This window comes from Falco naumanni, chromosome 10 (genome assembly GCF_017639655.2).
Source record: "Falco naumanni isolate bFalNau1 chromosome 10, bFalNau1.pat, whole genome shotgun sequence".
In the NCBI taxonomy this organism is placed as follows: Eukaryota; Metazoa; Chordata; class Aves; order Falconiformes; family Falconidae; genus Falco; species Falco naumanni.
Genome location: NC_054063.1, coordinates 18,563,626 through 18,582,847, shown reverse-complemented (window position 1 = coordinate 18,582,847; position 19,222 = coordinate 18,563,626). Strand labels below are relative to the sequence as shown.

Sequence of the window (19,222 nt, the reverse complement as noted above, 5' to 3'; positions counted from 1 at the left end):
CAGCACAGTCCTTCACCACACCTCAGGCACTTCCGATTTCACAAAATCCCTCAAGACAGCCTCCAGCCTCATGCTTCTATTTCCAGTTTCACAACTTTCCCCCAAACAGTGCCTCATCCCCATCCTGCCCACTATTAAATTTGCACCTCTTCACCACCTCATGTCTTTATCAAGACAGCCCCTTGCCAGCATTCACTACCCACCCACAACACTTCATTCATCTTCTCACCACGCACAGTCCCTCCATGAGCATGAGCTGCCACCACCATGGTGTCCAGATCCAAAGTACGTGGAGTGAAAATGGAGGAAACAGCTTTCTCCTTTTCTGGCAGCGAGCACATCCTCATAGGGTACTATTTTGCAACAGGAGATACCAGTAACTCTTGATTTAGGCTTGTGCATTAGGTTACTTCTGCTAGTCCATTTGGCTAGGGAAACAAAAGAAGATGAGTATGATGCTAGCCAAAAAACTGCCATGTGTGTCAGCCCGTACAGAAACTGGAAGGTGTGGCCCAAATTAGCTTAGCAGGCCAGATATCCAATGGTTCATCTTTAGCTTCTTCTGTCAGTTGTTGTTCCTCTTCCTTTCCCAAAGATTGTCAGACTGTTTTTACTTTCTTACCCAATGCTCTGTTTCCTATAATGACTGCTGTTAACCCTTATTAACCTAGCCAGGGCTCAAGACTACCCTGTAAGATGGTATTTAAAATTAGAGGACTAGTTTTAACCCAGAGCAGTATTTAACCTCCCCATTAATTTGGGGATTTCCATTCTCACTGCATGGAATTGCTGGCATTCTGTGTTGGGAGATGGTTACATTACCTTGGTGGTTATTGGGCCATTCTAAATTTCAAGAAATGGGTACAAAACAAAATAATGGGCAGTGAATGAAACTATTTGTTGACACCCATAAGTCAGAGGCTAAAAATACAGAGTAGACTTCAGAGCAGTGGCATATCCATTTGCTTTACTGCATTTCATTTCATAGATTCACCTTTGGCTGCAGAAGTTTTAAGGAAGATGAGGCTCTTCTTGACAGCAAGATTGCATACAATCATAGAATGGTTGGGTTGGGAGGGACTTTAAGGATCACCTAGTCCACCCCCCCTGCCAGGGACAAGGACACCTTCCACCAGCCCAGGCTGCTCCCAGCCCTGTCCAGCCTGGCCCTGAGCACTGCCAGGGATGGGGCACCCACAGCTGCTCTGGGCAGCCTGGGCCAGTGTCTCACCACACTCATAAAAATATTTCTTCCATATGTTCAATCTGAATCTACTCTCAGTTTAAAACCATTGTCCCTTGTCCTGTCACTGCAGGCCCTGTTGAAAAGCCTTTCTCTGTCCTTCTTATGAGCCCCCTTCCTAAGTTGAAAGGCCACAAGAGTGTTTTGAGGAGCCTTCTCTTTGGGCTGAATTCTCTCAGCTCTTCTTCATAGGAGAACTGTTTTAGCCCTTGGATTATTTTCATGGCCTTCCTCCAGACCCACTCTAACAGGTCTATGTCTGTCTTCCAAAGACGTAAAATAGCTGACTTCCTCCCTCATTTTCCTGATTGGTAAAAGAAAGGGTTTTTTTTAACTTTGTAATTTGCTGACTTTTGCTGAAACATGCAAGTTCTTGCATGACGCTTTATTTACTGGGTTGCCAGTGATGAAATTTCATGCAAAATACTGCTTGAAGCGTCATCAAGAGGTAACCTAGGCCATCTTCCACCTCTGCGAAAACTTAAGCATAACCAGTACCAAGAGAAGTGTGCCTAACCTGCCCTTAAAAAGACTGCTGTGACAGGGAAACCTTTGCCAGCCCCAGAAAATGGTGCCTCTCGCCTTACTGCTAGAAATCTCTCTGATTTTTTAATGTAGATTTGTTTTTCATATGTTTTCTTCTTGGACCACAAAAAATTTTAAAAGAACTGGTTTATTCCTCACAATGCTATAAAGCCAAAGCAGTGGATCTAATGGGCCTCTGCACTTGGGAAAACCATAAGGCGTGGCTTAAGGAAGGACTCTGGAAAGGGTTAACTGGACTAGGTCACATCACATGCTTGTTCAGTTTATTATTCAGCTAATCCATGGGCTGTTCTTTCTACCGTAGAAATCCTAAAACGCCTTCATAAGATCATTATCACTGACTGATATTACTTTAATGTATGTTTGCTTAAACTTTTCAGTCAGGACAGAGTTAATTTCTCCTCTACCCCTTCCTTTCATGCCTTGCCCTCATTAAGGCTCCTTCCTCCAGCCCCAAGAGCCCTTGAGGTGGGAGATTTCCTTGGAGAGGGTTAAAGAGTGCTACTTAAACCATTTTCTTCTCAGCCTTCTTTCAGCTGCTGGGCTGTGAATGCATCAGTCAGTGCAGGAGGGCCCAGCCAGGCTACCCCCACCGCCCATCAAGGCAGTTCTCGAAACTGAGACGCACTTGCAGTACAGGAAAGCAAGAAATTAAATTAGGTGGGATTATACAATAAAGGCGACCTCCTAAGCAGGCGTTGGAAGCTTTCCAGAAGCTATTCTATGTTCTCTAAAGACACTGTGCTCTAGCACATTCTTACCGGGGAAGGCAGGTGTTGAGGAGATAAAATCATACAGTCCTTGCACAAAAAATTAGATCTCCAAACGCAGAGGAGGTAAGTTTTCCAGCTTCTCTGGGTCCTTTCTTTTCTTTCCTTTTCTTTTCTTTTTTTTTTTTTTTTTTTTTGTTTGTTTCCTTTCTTCTTTGCTTTTCCTCATTTCCTTTCCTCTTGAACAAATGTGAACACACAAAAAGAAATTCTCAATAAAGGTATCAATTGTCTATGGCTGTCTTTGGCTGAAACCATGTACAGAGCGAGTTCTGTAGTCCTAGATTAGGTTGGTTTGTTATTTTGTTTCCCATTAACCACCTGAGATTTTACGGACAAACCCTTGCAATAAGGAGATGTTTCTCATTCTTTTTGAAATGTTAGCAGTCCACATTGTATTTATTTATTTATTTTATTTTGCAATTGATTGCATTATGTCATATACCTCTAGTCTGTCCCTGAAAAGATACTTTTAGAGGTAAGACACAACTTGTGGGAATCCTGTACTGAATTAGTCATTCTAGTCATCTTCTTAGAGTCAACAGAAATAAATCAGCACCTCCAGCATGCAATGCATCGCACCTTTACGGAGACACCTTAGGCTGGTTGTGAATTGCCCTGCAAAGGCAAGAAAAAAGAGTGCATATGACTGGCTCAGATATAGATATAGGTGCCTGTGTGAAATAAGTCAATGAGATGGAATGAGGCAGATGTAATCCACTGTAAAATGTCATTTGGTGGCTGTGTCAGGGGCCTTACCAAGAGGGACACAGCTGCCTGTTGTGAACAGGTCATATCTTTTCAATCTTTTCAAAAATATACACCTTGTGTTAGCTTAGGAGCTTCCCATCTGCCATTATCCAGGAATGTAGTTTTCCTTGATCATTTATCTCTTGATCACTCCCTTCTGAACCACTGGTTGCCAGTTCTCCTAGATGGAGCCCAGCTGACTCTCTTCCACTGGCTACTGCACAGCCCTGCCTACGTACCCCTTTTGTCCTTTTGTTTTCTGTAGAACACTATGGCAGTGCTAAGTGAAAAGAGGAGGGATGGAGAGGATCACAGCTTGGTGATACTGTGTAGAAATTGAGATCACATTGTTCTTACTGATCTTTTTTTTCTTGGAGATGTATCAGAAAAGGAATTACCCATGTAAATTTTACCCCTGCTTCCTGAATACCTGTTACCTACTGCTAGTACAGCTGTAAGCACAGGAAAAGTCCCTAAGTTTCTCAACTTCTCTAGGCTTTACTTTTTGGTTTTGAGAGCAATTTTGGGTTTTCTCCATTGCCGTGTTTCCTGTGGATGATTGACTAGTTTTTGCCTACACAAGAATTTCTGACCTTGCTGTAATTTTAAATAGGTGCTAGATAATTTGAATGAAATTAATCACTCCACTGATCTGCTCAGATCACCTGCACAAACAGGAAGAGCTGCTTGTATTTTCACTGAGCAGGATTTGCCATGGCGGTTTTAACAACATTGACTGGGAAAGTTTTGACACTAGGATGAGTACCATACAGCTGATGGTTTGTTTCAAACCTATTTTTGGTTAAAACCTGTAACGAGTTTAATCTAGTGGTTTCCTGGCTTCTTTGAGCCAAGCAATTCTGATATCTGGTTGCACAGTGGCAAGTTGGTAATGTTAAGGACTAATTCTTTTTAAAAGACGCAATTTATTTACTAGTGACATGTACTACTCAAGGAGCTATAGCTGAAACAGGTCAAACCAAAGAAGCCCCACATTCACACTGGAATGTGACCATGTCTGAAAAAAGAAAATGTAGAGATGTAGAAGCACCTAGAGATAAGGAGTTTAGCTATAGTATGCACACACACAGAGAGAAAAAAAAAGGGGGGGAGGGGCGGGGAATGACATAAAAGGGGAATGGCATTATGGAAAACTCTGAGCTACTTTTAGGGGAGAAAAATGATTATTCTCTGAAGTTAACTTTATCCTGGTGATACTAATTTACTTAGGCTCCTCTCAATCAATAGAAAAAGAACAGGTTCTGTAAAGGACCCCAGTTTAGCAGTTCTGCCTATAAAAAGACTTTCACCACCAGCTAGGCTGGCTTCATTAAACAGAAATTAACCCTTGAGAATATCCCCCAGAGCGTATCACAAATCAGTACAGAGTAAAATTCATACCATGCTGACAGGAGGTCTGAAAAGACCCTTTCATTCTTCCTTCCTGTCAATGGAACATTGCTGAGATTTAGAGCAAACTAAGTACTAGAGTAAGTTATATGTAAAATTGTGTGTTGGTTTTACCATGATAGACAATTTTCCTAGAACTCATTGTTCAGTCCATGAAGCTGCAAATTTATGTTTCAAAATGTATATACACAGGAGATTTTATTTTTGCTCTGTGGGTGGTTTCATTTCCTCTCTGAACAACAATTCAAAGATCATTTTTAGTTATAAATCAGCATTCCAAGGAATACTTCCAGGTTTTCTTGAAGGCACTGTTTTTACAAAGACTGTTATCATGGACTTGGTCTACACTGAGGGCAAACGTACTTTTAAATATCTGTATGCCCCATGGTGCTGGAGGTGAACACTCTGGCCTTGTCCTTAGCATGCCAGCCACAGACCCAGTCCTTCAAAATCCTGGAGGACCAGGGTGGAGGCACATATCACAGACTGCATCTGCCTCAGTGCAGTGATAGACATGGCTGAAGTCTCATGCAGGGAAATCAAATACATAGGGGGGAAGAAAGGAAAAAAAAAAGAAAAGACAAAACCCCCCACTTCATAAACTTAATCCTAATCCTATGTATTCGTTAGTGTGTATGCACTTCTGGTAAATGGTTCATTTTCAATAATGAAGAAACCTGATGAATCACTTGTCTTTATTTTTCCATGTGCCTAGGCTGTCCATTGCATATCGCCAGCCAACAGATTAACATGGAGAATGCAAGCAGCGTGAAGGAATTTGTTCTTCTGGGCCTCTCAGAGAATCAAGGGGTGCAGAAAATATTTTTTGTGATGTTTCTGTTCTTTTATATTATTATTGTGGCAGGAAATCTACTCACTGTTATCACTGTAATTAGCTGTCAGCATCTGAACTCCCCCATGTATTTCTTCCTCTGTTACCTGTCCTTTGTAGATATCTGTTACTCTTCTGTCACAGCTCCCAAAATGATTGCTGACTTCCTTGTTGAAAGGAAAACCATCTCCTTTGTGGGTTGCATAGCACAGCTGTTTGGGGTACATTTCTTTGGCTGCACAGAGATCTTCATCCTCATAGTGATGGCCTACGATCGCTACATTGCCATCTGCAGACCTCTCCACTACACCAGCCTGATGACCAGGCGTGTGTGTGGCCAGATGGTGATCGGCTCATGGGTAGGAGGCTTCGTGCACTCCGCAGTGCAGACTCTTCTAACCGTTCAGCTCCCCTTCTGTGGCCCTAACCAAATCGACCACTACTTCTGTGACGTCCACCCCCTGCTGCAACTGGCCTGTACTGACACCTACGCTGTGGGCATTGTTGTTGTTGCCAACAGCGGAGTGATGACTCTGAGCTGTTTCTTCCTCCTGGTTGTGTCCTATGTTGTCATCCTGGTTTCCTTAAAAAGTCAAACATCTGAAAGGCGGCTGAAAGCCCTCTCCACCTGTGGGTCCCACATCATTGTGGTGATTCTGTTCTTTGGACCATGCACATTCATCCACATACGTTCATCCAACAATCTGCCAAAGGACAAGACCGTGGCAGTGTTTTACACTGTCATCACACCCATGCTGAACCCACTCATCTACACGCTAAGAAACAAGGAGGTGAAGAGTGCCATGAGAAAACTGTGGAGTAGAAAAGTGGGAAGTGAAAATGGAAAGGTGTAGAGCTGTGGTAACATTTCCAAAGGATGGGAGAAAATCAAGCATCTTTCGCTATAATTCCTTCTGTGAAAATTCCCCAAGAAGTGGCTCTCAGAGAAAAGCTTTCTGTTAGCTGCTGTTGTAATCAGGAAAACATTGAAGTTTCATTTTTTGATTTGAAAGACATTGTGAACCCTGTGACAAGCAGACGTTCAGTGTGTATTCTCTTGTCAGCTAGTGCAAGCCCAGGCGTGGGGCTCCTGAGCACTAACTCCAACACCAGTGTCTAAATAAATACTATCCAAAATAGTGTAAATGTTGTCCAGGTAGAGCATCCCATTACTCAGGTATAAATGTTCAGATGAACTCCATCTGCTCAGTAATCCATTTGGCTGGGAAAGAGAGGACTATGGTCACCTGCTGCTGGAAACAGAGATCCCTTTCCGCTTGTAGTAAATGCCTTTTTACGAGAACCACATTGCGGTAGCTGAATCCATAGGTTAGCAATTAATAACCTGATATTAGGTGTTGTTTGGGCCATTTGCTGATGCAGGTAACAGGATGGGGAGCTTCTCCCCTTCTCCTGCTGGTGCAGCAAATTCTTTCTGCCGTGTTTGAAGTCAGGTTGGACGGGGCTTTGAGCAACCTGATCTAGTGAAAGATGTCCCTGCCTGAGGCTGGGGATTTTGGATTAGATGATCTTCAAAGGTGCCTTCCAACCCAAACTGTTCTACCATTCTATAATTCTACCTACGTCACCTGTCACTGATGCTATCCTTCCAACTGTCCCCTCTATCCTTCAGCTCTGATGCAGGTTTTTTATTTTAATCTTTAGACTAACACAGAATCACAGATCTAATAAAGGCACCTTGCTGACTGTAAGAAATGAAGGAGTCACCAAAGGCAGCATTTGGATGCAGAGTTTCATGTGTCAATGGAAAAAAAAAAGAATTGTTTAGGAATTACTCCAGTATGCAAGCCACCTCCTAGCCCAACATTTACACAGCCACACAAGGGAAGAAGTGTGTTTTCCATGGGAAAGGAAGGAAAGGAGAAGGGAAGAGAAGAAACATCAGGATGAAAGACCAGCCCAATGCAGTGGCACAGGGTGGTAAGCTCTTAGCAGCTCAGGGTGCCCACCTGGGAAGCCACAATGAAACAAGAGATCCCAGCCCCTACCTTGCCAGCAGAAAACCACCCCATCAGCTGAGAAAGGAAGGAAAAGACCTGCTTGGTGCCACCCCAAAGTAAACAAAGCACTTTTATTTCTTCACTTGCATTTCCTATAAACATCTGCCCCTGAGTTACACCTTAATGTGACTTAAGTAGGATTCAAGGCTACAAGGTGCTCCCAGCCCAGGCTACGGCTTATAACTTTATATATTTACACACACACACAAAATTATATACAGACATATATATTTATATGAAAAATAGATTATTTTTTTTAATGCTTTGGGGGTGAACACCTAGGTTTTTTTCTGTAGGTCTCAATTCTGGGTGCTGCTGGGCAACTATTTGACCATAGCTTATAGAAGGTGTCACTGAAAACAACATTAGGCTCCTCTATGCTTTGGTACGAATACTTATAAGAAATTAATGCTTGGGCTGAAGAGTTGCTTCTGCGTTTTGCATTGTCTATAGCACAGTTGTCATATTCTTTTGTGCTGTCACTGTGCAATGGCAAGAACAAGTTAATAAGAAATGAGAACGCATGTAAGAAATACTGGCTTAGGACAGAAAGCTGAATTTACATAAATGTCCTGTGTAACAGACATCTTTACTTCAAGAATATTTGATTGCAAAGGTAAGATCAATATAAATCTTGCAAATGGCCAGGTGTGACTTACTTGCACCAGAAATGCTTCCAGAAGAAATACATACCCAATAGTAAATAAAGTCTATTTATCTGGACAGCAAACAGACAAGTAAGCAAGCAAAGCCCTGTGCAATGTAACAGCCTAGATGCCCACATTCCAACATCACTCTCCAGAGAGTACCACAACAGCTATCCAAAGTACAATTTTTAGCTTCTTGTCCACTGATGATTTCTGACAAAACTTCGTATGCCCCTGGGATCTCATTACTCCTGGCAGTCTTGTGCTTCTGGTGTGCGATTTACTTTAAATATTTCTGCTGCAGCCTCCCCATCTTGTGAGAGATAATTGTTCCTGTAGATGCTCTTGGAAGTTGTTTTTTGCAGAATGAGAAATGCAGACACAGGGTCAGGCTGCTCTTTTCAGCCACTGTAAGCTTCAGAACTGGCAGAGAGATGGACTACTACCACAACATCTCACAACTGGCAGCTGAGACGTCCTGATGAAACCACCTAAAGCAGGCAGAGGAGGTCATCAGAGGAGCAATAGGAAGCAAACTCTCAGAGACTGACAAATATAAACTGTGTGAGTTTTCTGATATTGTTCCTTTGTTTTGCTCAAGTGTGACTGAAATCCTACCTTTGAATACAGGCATTTCTGGTGAGTGACTTCTGTCAGATCCATTTTATGAATTAGAAAAAACCCAAATGCAGATTTTTTAGCCTTTGTTTTAATTGGTGTCTATTTGCTTTTTTCCCAGTTATATGCCATTTCCAGAAAAGTCTGTCAGAAGGATATTGTCAGTGTTACAAAGAGGACTCAGGAACTGATGACAGGTCTTCATATGGGCTCAGTCTTACTTTCTCTGAGGTGGATGTATCAGGAAACAACGGTCATGATACACTGACTTTGCCCTTCCCCACAGGGCTTTCCCTCTGCTCGTGGGGGGGCATGGAAATAGGGATAGGGATGCTAAAGAGCCTTTCCTCTGCTGCCCTAGCTGGGAGTAGCCAGGAGGTGAGGCAGAGAGCTCAGGAGAAAGAACGGAGTGTCCGTGACTGTTGGATAGAATTCAGACCCCAAAGGAATTGCTGATATCACGGACAAGGTTATTACATTTTGCCACTTCTATCTTCATGTATAAATTGATGCTAGTGATACTTGTGCATTGCATGGGAATGCCACAAAGGTGCGTTCATGGGTGTTTGTGAGTAAAGGAGGGTCACTGGCGGTGCATTCCTTACCCCAGTGTCAGTACAGGAGTGTTCACGAGGTGTTCCACACCAAGTCCAGGACCTGGGTGAGGTATACAAACCCCTGCTAATGCACCATTAATGCAAATTAGCTCCAAATGAGTTCATTCATGTCCTGTAAGAAAGGCAGCCTGAGAAAACACTGGACAGATCTTTCTGTGACTGAACTTCATCACATCTATCACAGTCAGAGAGATAATAAGGAGTAGTTCTGTTTCAATCCTTTAAAGGATTGAAAAGGAAAGTACAATCACTGCTTGCGCAAGGACTTTCCTCAGGCCATGATCACAATGTTGAGACTTGAATTATAGCCACACTGTCTCTTTTGGTCAATGTTTATTTCCAGAACAACATTACAGGGTAAAAGTGGCTCTTGAGGGAACCTGGTAATTAGGCTTTTTTAAAAGAGGCAAAGGTGAGGACTAGGATTCTTGAGGGTACTATTTCTACTACCCTCCTCAAGTAAATAATCTGAAAAAGTTATTAAATTCTGGTTTGGATATCACTTGTTAGTCCTTGAGGGAAACATTGCCTTTAAAAAGAAACTGTCCCCAAAATACAGAAAAGGAAATATGATTAATATTTAACATACCAGTGGTTACTATGTTTGTGTACTGATAATGTCCCAAGTCTAATGATATAGCTGGTGTTTCTTTTCTGTGCTTCAGATCCTGTCTATGTGGTGTCTATGGAGAACAAACCCAATGTGACAGAGTTCATCCTCTATGGACTGACAGGAGACAAGACATTAGCAAAAGTGTGCTTGTCATTATTCTTAGTCTTCTATGGCACTATCATTCTTGGAAACCTGCTTATCATCATTACTATAAAGACAAGTGAACAGCTGAGCTCTCCCATGTACTTCTTCCTCGGTTTCTTGTCTTTTGTAGATATCAGTTACTCTACTGTCACAGCTCCCAAACTAATTTATGACCTTCTTGTTGAGCAGAAGGCAATCTCTTTTGTGGGCTGCATAGCTCAAGTGTTTGCAGGCCATTTCTTTGGGTGCACTGAGATCTTCCTTCTCACAGTGATGGCCTATGACCGTTGCATTGCTATATGCAAACCGCTTCATTACACAAATATTGTGAACAAACATGCCTGTGGCTGGCTGGTGGCAGCTTCTTGGGTGGGAGCCCTTGTACACTCAGTGGTGCAGACCCTGCTGGTCATTCAGCTGCCATTTTGTGGGCCCAATGAGATTGACCACTATTTCTGTGATGTTCACCCTTTGATGAAGCTGACTTGCACTGACACCTACATCATTGCTGTCAGTGTGGCTGCCAATAGTGGTGTGATTTCCGTGAGCTGTTTTGTTGTTCTTGTTGTGTCCTATGCTGTTATCTTGGTTTCTCTGAGGACACGCTCTTCTGAAGGGCGTCTCAAAGCACTCTATACATGTACTTCCCACATCACCGTTGTAGTTCTGTTCCTTGGTCCGTGCATCTTCATCTATATGCGCCCTTCCACCACCTTCTCAGCAGACAAGATAGTCTCGGTCTTCTACACCATCATCACGCCTATGCTCAATCCCTTGATCTACACTCTCCGAAATGAAGAGGTGAAAAATGCTATGAAAAAGTTGTGGAGCAGAAAAGTGAAGAGGAGTGAGAGATGAAACCACATAGTGTATGTGTGTAAGATGGTGTGAGCTTAAGATGGTGTGAACTTAAGATGGTGTGAGCCTAAGACACCATGGGGAGGGAGAGAGAAGTGTTCAGAAGAGACTTTCCAGTGATGTTGCTCTGCTTTTGCACAGCTGTTCAGAATAGGGCTGACACAAAATTCAAGGTTTTATGTAACTCTGCTTTTCTGGGACCTGTCACTCAAAAGGATGTGACGTTCTTGTCAGCTACAAAACCTGAGCACTGGGGAAGTCTTGTGGCATTTGCTTTCAGGCACCTCGTAGCTGTATCTTGGGTCTTTGTCCAGGCTTCTCCTGGCATTAGGAGAAGCAGCCAAGTATTTTGAGAGGTTTTTCTTTCTTACTAGCAACTAAAACCTTTGGACTGGACAGTAGCATCTCCTTACATTTCTGCACAAAGGTGGTACTAACCTTCCAAGAGTAAACAACCCTTTCGGTCCAGCACAGTATTGGCAGCTTTCATCTAACATATTTTGATGTGTTAACAGGAGGTCTCTAGAACTAAGCAAGCCGTTAAGGAAAGCCAGAAGCCTTTGCTCAAATGGGATTAATTTCATGGCAAACTAGGACCATGAGAGAAGTAGGAGGTTGTATTAGGTCTCCAAATGACAGGGAGAGATGGCAAGTTGTACTGAAACACCAATAAATAAACACCAATATTTAAATATTAAAAAGAGTTTCCCTGTACTATAAACCTAAAATTCTGGCTATTCTTGCTTGGATCAATTTCATTTAAAGGAGCCCTGCTGTCTAACACCTTTCTGAGACCTTGAGTTTATTTCATAGGTGACCTTTATAACCTACCAGGGCAGCAATCTGAGCACTGTTAAAGACCATAGGCACTGACTGATCCCCACTCCAGTGGAATTATCAAGACAGTTTTCATAGCTTTAGTTAGATATTAGATGAAATTTAATGTTTTGTCCAGTACTCTGGAGCCATTACACTGGTATTACCTAACGGATATGTATCTCAGTGGAAATATGAGCATTAAATACCTGATCATGCTGAAACACAACCAAGTTCCTAGCCGAACACGGAGAGCATTCCTCATCTTCCTAACAAGAATGTTACTGTTTGGTTGACATTTTCCTCAGCCATTTCCAGTACAGAAATGTAGAAATGTCCGTAGAATCTGATGAGTCTGGGCACTGCTCTTCTACTGCAAACTGGTTGCCTGTGGTCAAGGCATGAATTTTCTAAAAAATTCTATTGGCACTAATATTTTGAGAGGGAAAGCAGAGGAACAGAATGTCCTTCAAATAGTTGACAACTCACTCATTTGCCTCAAGGGTGACACATGGAGATTGAATACAGCAATAAGCCCTCATTACTTTATGATGGTAGTAAAATTAGAAGTAAACCAAGACTAGTCGGACAGAGTTTTTATAATTTCTCCATATTTCCAGACAGAGTAGGAAGAGAAAAAGATAACAATGACTGAAAGAGAGGAAGGGTTTATCTTTCCTGCTGTTAGGGTGTAAAGACAGGCACATAGTCACCAAGATTTCCTTTCTAATTTTCCAGGTTCTTCCTAACTGGAAGAGGCTACTCATTTCACCTCCTGAAGATGTAGCAGAAATGGCCATAAAATTCAGTAATCACATTTCTTCTTTTACTAGATTGCATGCTTTCAGAAACTAGTTTCCAGTCTTTAAAGTTCATGCCATGTGTTTGGTTTACCTTGGCTAACTGCTGGACAACCCCCCAGCCCCTCTCTCACTCACCCTCATCAAGAGGACAGGGGGAGAAAATGAGACAAAAAAGTTAAAGCTTGTGGGTTGAGACAAAGACAGGGGGATCTCTTATGAATGAACATCATGGGCAGACCAGTCGGTTCAAGCTGATTTGAACTCAAGCCACAGTTCTCACTGGCACACCACTGGTATCTTTGGACTGTGCAGACCTTCCTTTGTTATAAGGAATGAACACTCGTATTATTTTATCTTTAAATCTCATCCCGATGAGGCATTGATCCAGTCTATCCCTGAGTGACTGCAGTCTCCCACCAATGCTACCTGTCTTTACTCTGCAGCATCTCTCATCTCAAGCAACATTTCCTGATGCCTGACACTGTCTCAATGGTAGTACAACCCTACATGTATGTTTTTATTGCCAGAGACTTGTTTTTTCATACAAAAGGCTTCTGAATGCTTAGAAGCATGTGATGCCTTATTCTCTCTTTATCATCCTTCAGGACTCCACACACAGAAGGTGACTGAGTAAATTGACGTGCTGTTGCACACCAAGGGACCCAACCACCAAAACTGTTTAATAAGGCCCTTGGGTAGCTGCTTGGAGTTTGGTAATGACACAGTTCTCACAGGTCCAGCTCCACTGGCAGAAAACTGTCTTTTGCCCATGTTTACTTCCAGTATGTTACCGGAGCATTTATATATTGTGCTGGGATGGGATGACTTTAGGGAGAAGGCAGATGTGGGAAACACAGAGGTCAGTTCAGAAAGCCTTGGAGGTGTTGCCTTGTTGGATCTTTCTGTCCACATGATAGATAGAAAATGAGACACCGATATCATCACAGTAACATTTGCTTGCAACCTGTGAGAAAAAGAAAAACCACTTGAAAAGCTCCTGAAACAAATTTCTGTGCAACAAGAAACTTAAACAAGGGCCAGAATGTGGGAATTACAAGCAGGAGGAAGAAGAGTGGAACAATGCCCTGACCTGTCATATGAATAACTTGAAACAGATTTGGAGTGAATGATTTAGAATGTTTTCAGACAACAAATGCCATGGAGTTAATTTCATGTTGATTGCATTGGATTCATCTAGCATGGAGCGGGTATCTGCTCTCCATCTATACTCAAGGACTGCAGTACTATTTTCTATGGGATATGTCATCTCACTACAGTGTAATGATCTAAACAAGGTAAACCAAGTCATGCCTTTAAGGTGTTTATTCCTCTTCATTGACTGTACAGGGAGCCAGAGCTGTTGTGCTCACACTGCGATGCCTGTTCTGCAGGTCTCTGTCTAGTGCAATGTCAGGATTGCTATAGTCTGTTCACCCTCTCTGGAAGACTACTGAGCCCTTGAGAGAGGCAGAGAGGGAAAAGCGGAATCATTTCTAAACTGGTGCTGTGACTTGCAGACATATATTCCAAATTGTGCAATGGGAATGGGAAGGCAGGAGAAGAGAGGTGGACAGTGCTCTTTGCAAACACTGCTCACCACAATTTATAATGTGACACTGCTTTCCCTAGCAGGCAGAAGAGCAGTAAATGCACCATGCTCTATCATCAATGAACCTTGGAGCTGTAGCACATCCCCTTCTCTCCCTGATCAGCCCATGACTTCACCCCACACCTATGCTATGTGAGCCTGAGCTGAAGCGATGGCACCAGGAAACTTCTCCCATGTGACTGAATTCATCCTTCTGGGGCTTTCTGATACAAGGGAGTTGCAAGTCCTCTTCTTCATCTTCTTCTTCCTGGCCTACATCATGGTTCTGCTGGGGAACCTTCTTGTCTTTGTGACAGTCAGGACTGACCCCAAGCTGTCCTCACCCATGTACTTTCTCCTCTGCAATTTGTCCTTCATAGATATCTGCTACATTTCTGTCACCTCTCCCAGGATGATGGTGGACCTGCTCTCCCAGAAGAAGGCCATTGCATTTGCAGACTGTATAGCTCAGCTGTTTTTTCTGCACTTTCTTGGGGCATCAGAGATGTTTCTCCTGACTGTGATGGCATATGATCGCTACGCTGCCATCTGCAAGCCCCTGCACTACACAGCCATCATGAGCCGGCCGGTGTGCTGGACCCTGGTGTCTGCCTGCTGGGCTGGGGGCTTCCTCCACTCCATTGTCCAGACGCTGCTCACAATCCAGCTCCCCTTCTGTGGCCCTAACACAATCGACAGCTACTTCTGTGACATGCCTCTTGTCGTTCGGCTTGCCTGCACAGACATCTATATCACTGAGTGGCTCATGGCTTCCAACAGCGGCTTAATATCCCTGCTTTGCTTCCTGGTGCTGGTCATATCGTACACATTTATCCTTGTCAGAATCAGGGTCCACTTCACAGGGGGGCACTGGAAAGCACTCTCCACCTGTGCCTCGCATGTGATGGTTGTCACCCTCTTCTTTGTACCCTGCATTTTCATCTACCTCCGTCCCTTTTCTACCTTGCCCTTGGACAAGCACATCTGTGTGATCTACACTGTCTTCTCCCCGGTGATGAACCCCCTCATCTACACCCTGAGGAATAAGGAAATGAAGGCATCCATGTGGAAATTGTGGAAGCGCTGCAGAGGCTCCTGAGACAAGCTGGTTTTGCAGCAAACCTGGAGTTACCTTCCTACAGACTAATGGCAGACTGGGGCGTGGGAACAGGGCTGGAATCCAACACGTAGGGCAGTATCTGAAATCCAAAGGGTGTTTTAATTCCAGTTAAGGGATTTACCTAGCCTTGGTTTCTTCAGACCTGTAGATTTCAGTGGCACTGTTCCCTGTTTCGTGGGCTATAAGTCCCCCCAGTCCACCTATGGATTTTTCACTGCTGCAGGACAGATGAGACATTTGTAAGGTTTTTACTGATCACATCACTTTGCAATTATAATTGCAGTTGCTGATGACAATTAGAATGTCCTTCTCTGCGCCCTCAAAGTGAAGTCAGGAGGACCAAACTCTTGAGTACAGAGTGGCAGCATTATGCTTTGAGGTTTGTGATGCAGTGAGTGAATTACAAGTTCTGCTTGGGCAGAGCTCAGATGTTTGGGATAAAATTCTAAGGGAAAAGGAATTGTGCTGTGGAATATAGTAGGGTCTAAACAACAACCACTTGAGCCTTGGATCTACATGAATGGGAAACATTGAGCAGCCTCTGAAAATTGCTTGGAAAGAGTAAACCAACAGAACTTGCACTAACATTGTCACTGTTTATTACAAAAGATGGGGAAACTTTTAAGGTGTGGATATTTCTTTTGCCTGAACTACAAATTGGAAAGACCTGAAAAACTGTGCTCTTTGTCAGTGTCTTTTTCCCCTGTTGTCTTGTCTTTGCTCTTTGATATTTGTTTCCATGATGTTCCTCTGTTTCACATAAAAATGGATGAACTCTTCCCACCACCACAGCCTTTTCAAAACCATTTCAGATCCCTTCTTACCATATTACCTACTGCTACCACAAAAATCTGGTTAGAAAGTGGTTCTGGAGCCTGAGTGACCCCTCTTTCCACATTGTTGGTGAAAGAAAATAATTTCCTCTCCTTCAGCTCCAAACCCATTAGATGCATAGAAAAAGAGACTGTGCTGTCCACAGCTTTAGGCCTCTTAGGTTTCAGACTGCTTCTTGGGTTTTGGACTGCTGTTTATTAGGCGTTTTTGGAATTACTTGAAATAACAAAGTCAGTTTATCTTTAAAACTGGGCTTACATTTAGCAAAGCATCACTTCAGGACAATGTGGAACTAGGATATTACAGTCTAGGCATCCCGGAATAGTCTTATTCCACTTTTGGTAACTCCCAGCACTGTACAAATAAAAAGCAGCTCTGAGAAGGCTCGTGTCAGGTTAGCAGTGGAACTTTTATGTGGATGTATAGATACTGGGAGATCAAAGATGCAAGGGAAATCTGGCAGGTAACTCAGTCCCTACCAGAGAGACTTAACAAGCAGTTACACAGCAGCTTCTGCTCGGGTCATACAGGCACTGCTGAAATGCACATCAAGGTTATTGCCCAACATGGAAAGCCGGCAACTCTGCCTGTGTTGAAACCCACTGCTCTAGCAGAATCAAACAGGAGCTGTGACAGAACGGTTGGCCTTCCGTCATAGGGGAGAAACTGGAAATGGGAAACTGGTCTTTCACCACTTATTTCGAAGACCGGAAGAACACAAGTTTCGTATTAACCAGCATAACTGCTGGATACCCTCCCACAAGAAGCAAGAATTAGTCTTTTTATTTACCTTAGTACGTGGTCAAAGACCTGTCTTACCTTAGCGTGACAGGGTAGCATGACACAGTATTTCAGGGTACATGAGAGAGTAGTGGGGTTATGTTTACATTGAGGCACTTGGATCCCCCAGTTTGAAGGGCAAGGTATGAGTTCTTGCTTCCTACACCTTTATCAGTCTGTAGCTGTACCTGATGTAAGGTACGTGACCTCAGAAGTAATCAGCTTCACCTGTGTTTCTCATCTGATCTTTTTAGTTAACGGTGAAGATGTCTGGATCCTAGGCCATGAGCATCTCTGTTCTAAGGGGAGATGAACAGTGCCCAAAAAGTGCTTTTTTTTTTGACCACAAAGGGAGCTTAGAGTGATGATATCAGATGGACTCCATTCTGGGGCAGATTTGGGTGAGATAAATCAATGCCCTTATCCATATTTGGAATGACTTGGAATAATTCAGCCTGCTGCTGAAGCTTATAGCTAGAATCGTGCTCAGCTATTTGAACAGAGTACATCTTATACATTGTTGTCACCACATTAATACATAATGCAGTGGTATAGCCTTCAATACAATATAACACAAGGTGATACGTTAGCAACAACTAGCAGCAGCAAACAATAAATATCACAGTCAAGTAGCTACAAAATATAAGATCTTAAAAGGATGGAGCTATTTATAACTGGTAATATTAAAGATAAATGTTGAAAGCCAGAAACTTGCTAAACAGTTTCACTTGTGGGGGATCATAATTTTCAAAGGAATAAATCCAGTAGAGGAATCGTCTCCCCCTCAGACATGCTATTGCTGTGCTTGGCCACCAGATGGAACATATGCCAAGTGTATTTAACTCACACACTGCTACGCACGTTTGCAGGGAAGCTAAAGACCTGGAGATTTTGTTTGTAGGATTTTCGTTAGACATAGAAGGATGCCGATTTTTTAAATGTTTTTCAGAACGTAGTCATACTTCTCTCACACAAGTGAATTATTAAAATCATACAAGGGAAAATCTATAAAGGAAGAAGTGACACAATTCGGCATTCTACCTAGGGAGAGAGCAACAGTGTTTTGGGAGGAAGGCTAAAGAAAACACAAAAGGATTTTGTTCTGCAATGTGTTTTTGATAACTGACCTTTCCACCCTGCAGGTTCTGTACTCCTTCAGCAAACTTTACCCTTTAGGAAGGCAGCAATTATATCACCAACTCCATCAGAAGTTCTGTGTCTGCCACCAAGAGAACACTGGAAGTTTCTTTGGGCTAGAATGATTTAGGACTGGTGTTATCCCACCTAAATTAGGGCATCCCACTGCAGCATCTCATTCTGGAGCTTAGATGGTTCAGGGTCTCTCAATAGGGAAAATACACCTTCAAAGGGGAAAAAGTAGAGAGGGTTGGATGGGAAAAACTTGGTGCTATCTGCCAATAAGCAGGTACAAGCATTGTCTACGTCTGATCTAGTCATCCAAGCTCCCTCCATACCCAGTGGAGAGAGGCAGTCCCCAAATCCAGCTGGTTTAGTGTGCACATGAAGATTGTCAGAGTGACATGTGATGCTGCTTGGTTTGATATTTCAGAGCTGCAGTGCATCTCCTGGGTACAGCTGTGCAGTGGATCCAGAAACATGGGCCCGTGGTGTGCATACAGCATGCCCATACAGCGAGGTCCCTTCCAACCCAAGCCATTCAACAGTTCTAGGAAGTAGGATTCATCTCTCTGATGTTAAGCTATTTAAATAGCAGGTGACTTGATCTAATCTAGTTGTCTAGGCTGCCTTTGTAATAGAGGAAAGAAACAGGCCCTCTCAGAAAAGAAATAATCCTATCCCTCTTGCAAATTCATCTTAGGGGTCATAGATTGTCCTCTGGATCTGCTTGTATATAACCTTTCACTAAGAGAGAGCTGATAACCTGGTTACTGTTAGGTGAGACTTTTTGCATCCCACATCTCCTCCATCTTACTTGCATCAAATCTCTTTGATTGTGCTGCAGTGCTGGTCTGAGATATTTGATCTGCCCAGGGCACAGGGAAAGCTCTGGAGATGCTGTACGGAAAGAGCTGAGGGGCCACAGCACCAGATACGTGTCTGTCTTTTGTAGCCATCACTGCAGTGACTAGTTGACTAATTCCAGTTTAAGACTCTGACAGTGACAACACAGAAGACTACAACAGTTTTCCTTTGCAGCTTGTCTGGACTTTCAGCCTTGTACTGAGGAGCA

The 19,222-nt window shown here is 43.1% G+C and overlaps 3 protein-coding genes across 3 annotated transcripts; all 3 read left to right on the top strand.

Annotated features, from left to right (window-relative positions):
• The first annotated feature begins 5,454 nt into the window (after positions 1-5,454).
• On the top strand, positions 5,455-6,405 carry LOC121094795 (olfactory receptor 4S2-like). The gene has a single exon (XM_040608862.1). It carries the CDS (start codon positions 5,470-5,472, stop codon positions 6,403-6,405), a length of 936 nt encoding a protein of 311 aa, XP_040464796.1. The 5' UTR covers positions 5,455-5,469.
• A 3,722-nt stretch (positions 6,406-10,127) lies between these two features.
• On the top strand, positions 10,128-11,069 carry LOC121094733 (olfactory receptor 4S2-like). Its single transcript, XM_040608760.1, has one exon. It carries the CDS (start codon positions 10,140-10,142, stop codon positions 11,067-11,069), a length of 930 nt encoding a protein of 309 aa, XP_040464694.1. The 5' UTR covers positions 10,128-10,139.
• A 3,358-nt stretch (positions 11,070-14,427) lies between these two features.
• LOC121094739 (olfactory receptor 4D5-like) lies at positions 14,428-15,375 on the top strand. Its single transcript, XM_040608773.1, has one exon. It carries the CDS (start codon positions 14,449-14,451, stop codon positions 15,373-15,375), a length of 927 nt encoding a protein of 308 aa, XP_040464707.1. The 5' UTR covers positions 14,428-14,448.
• Positions 15,376-19,222: the final 3,847 nt, after the last annotated feature.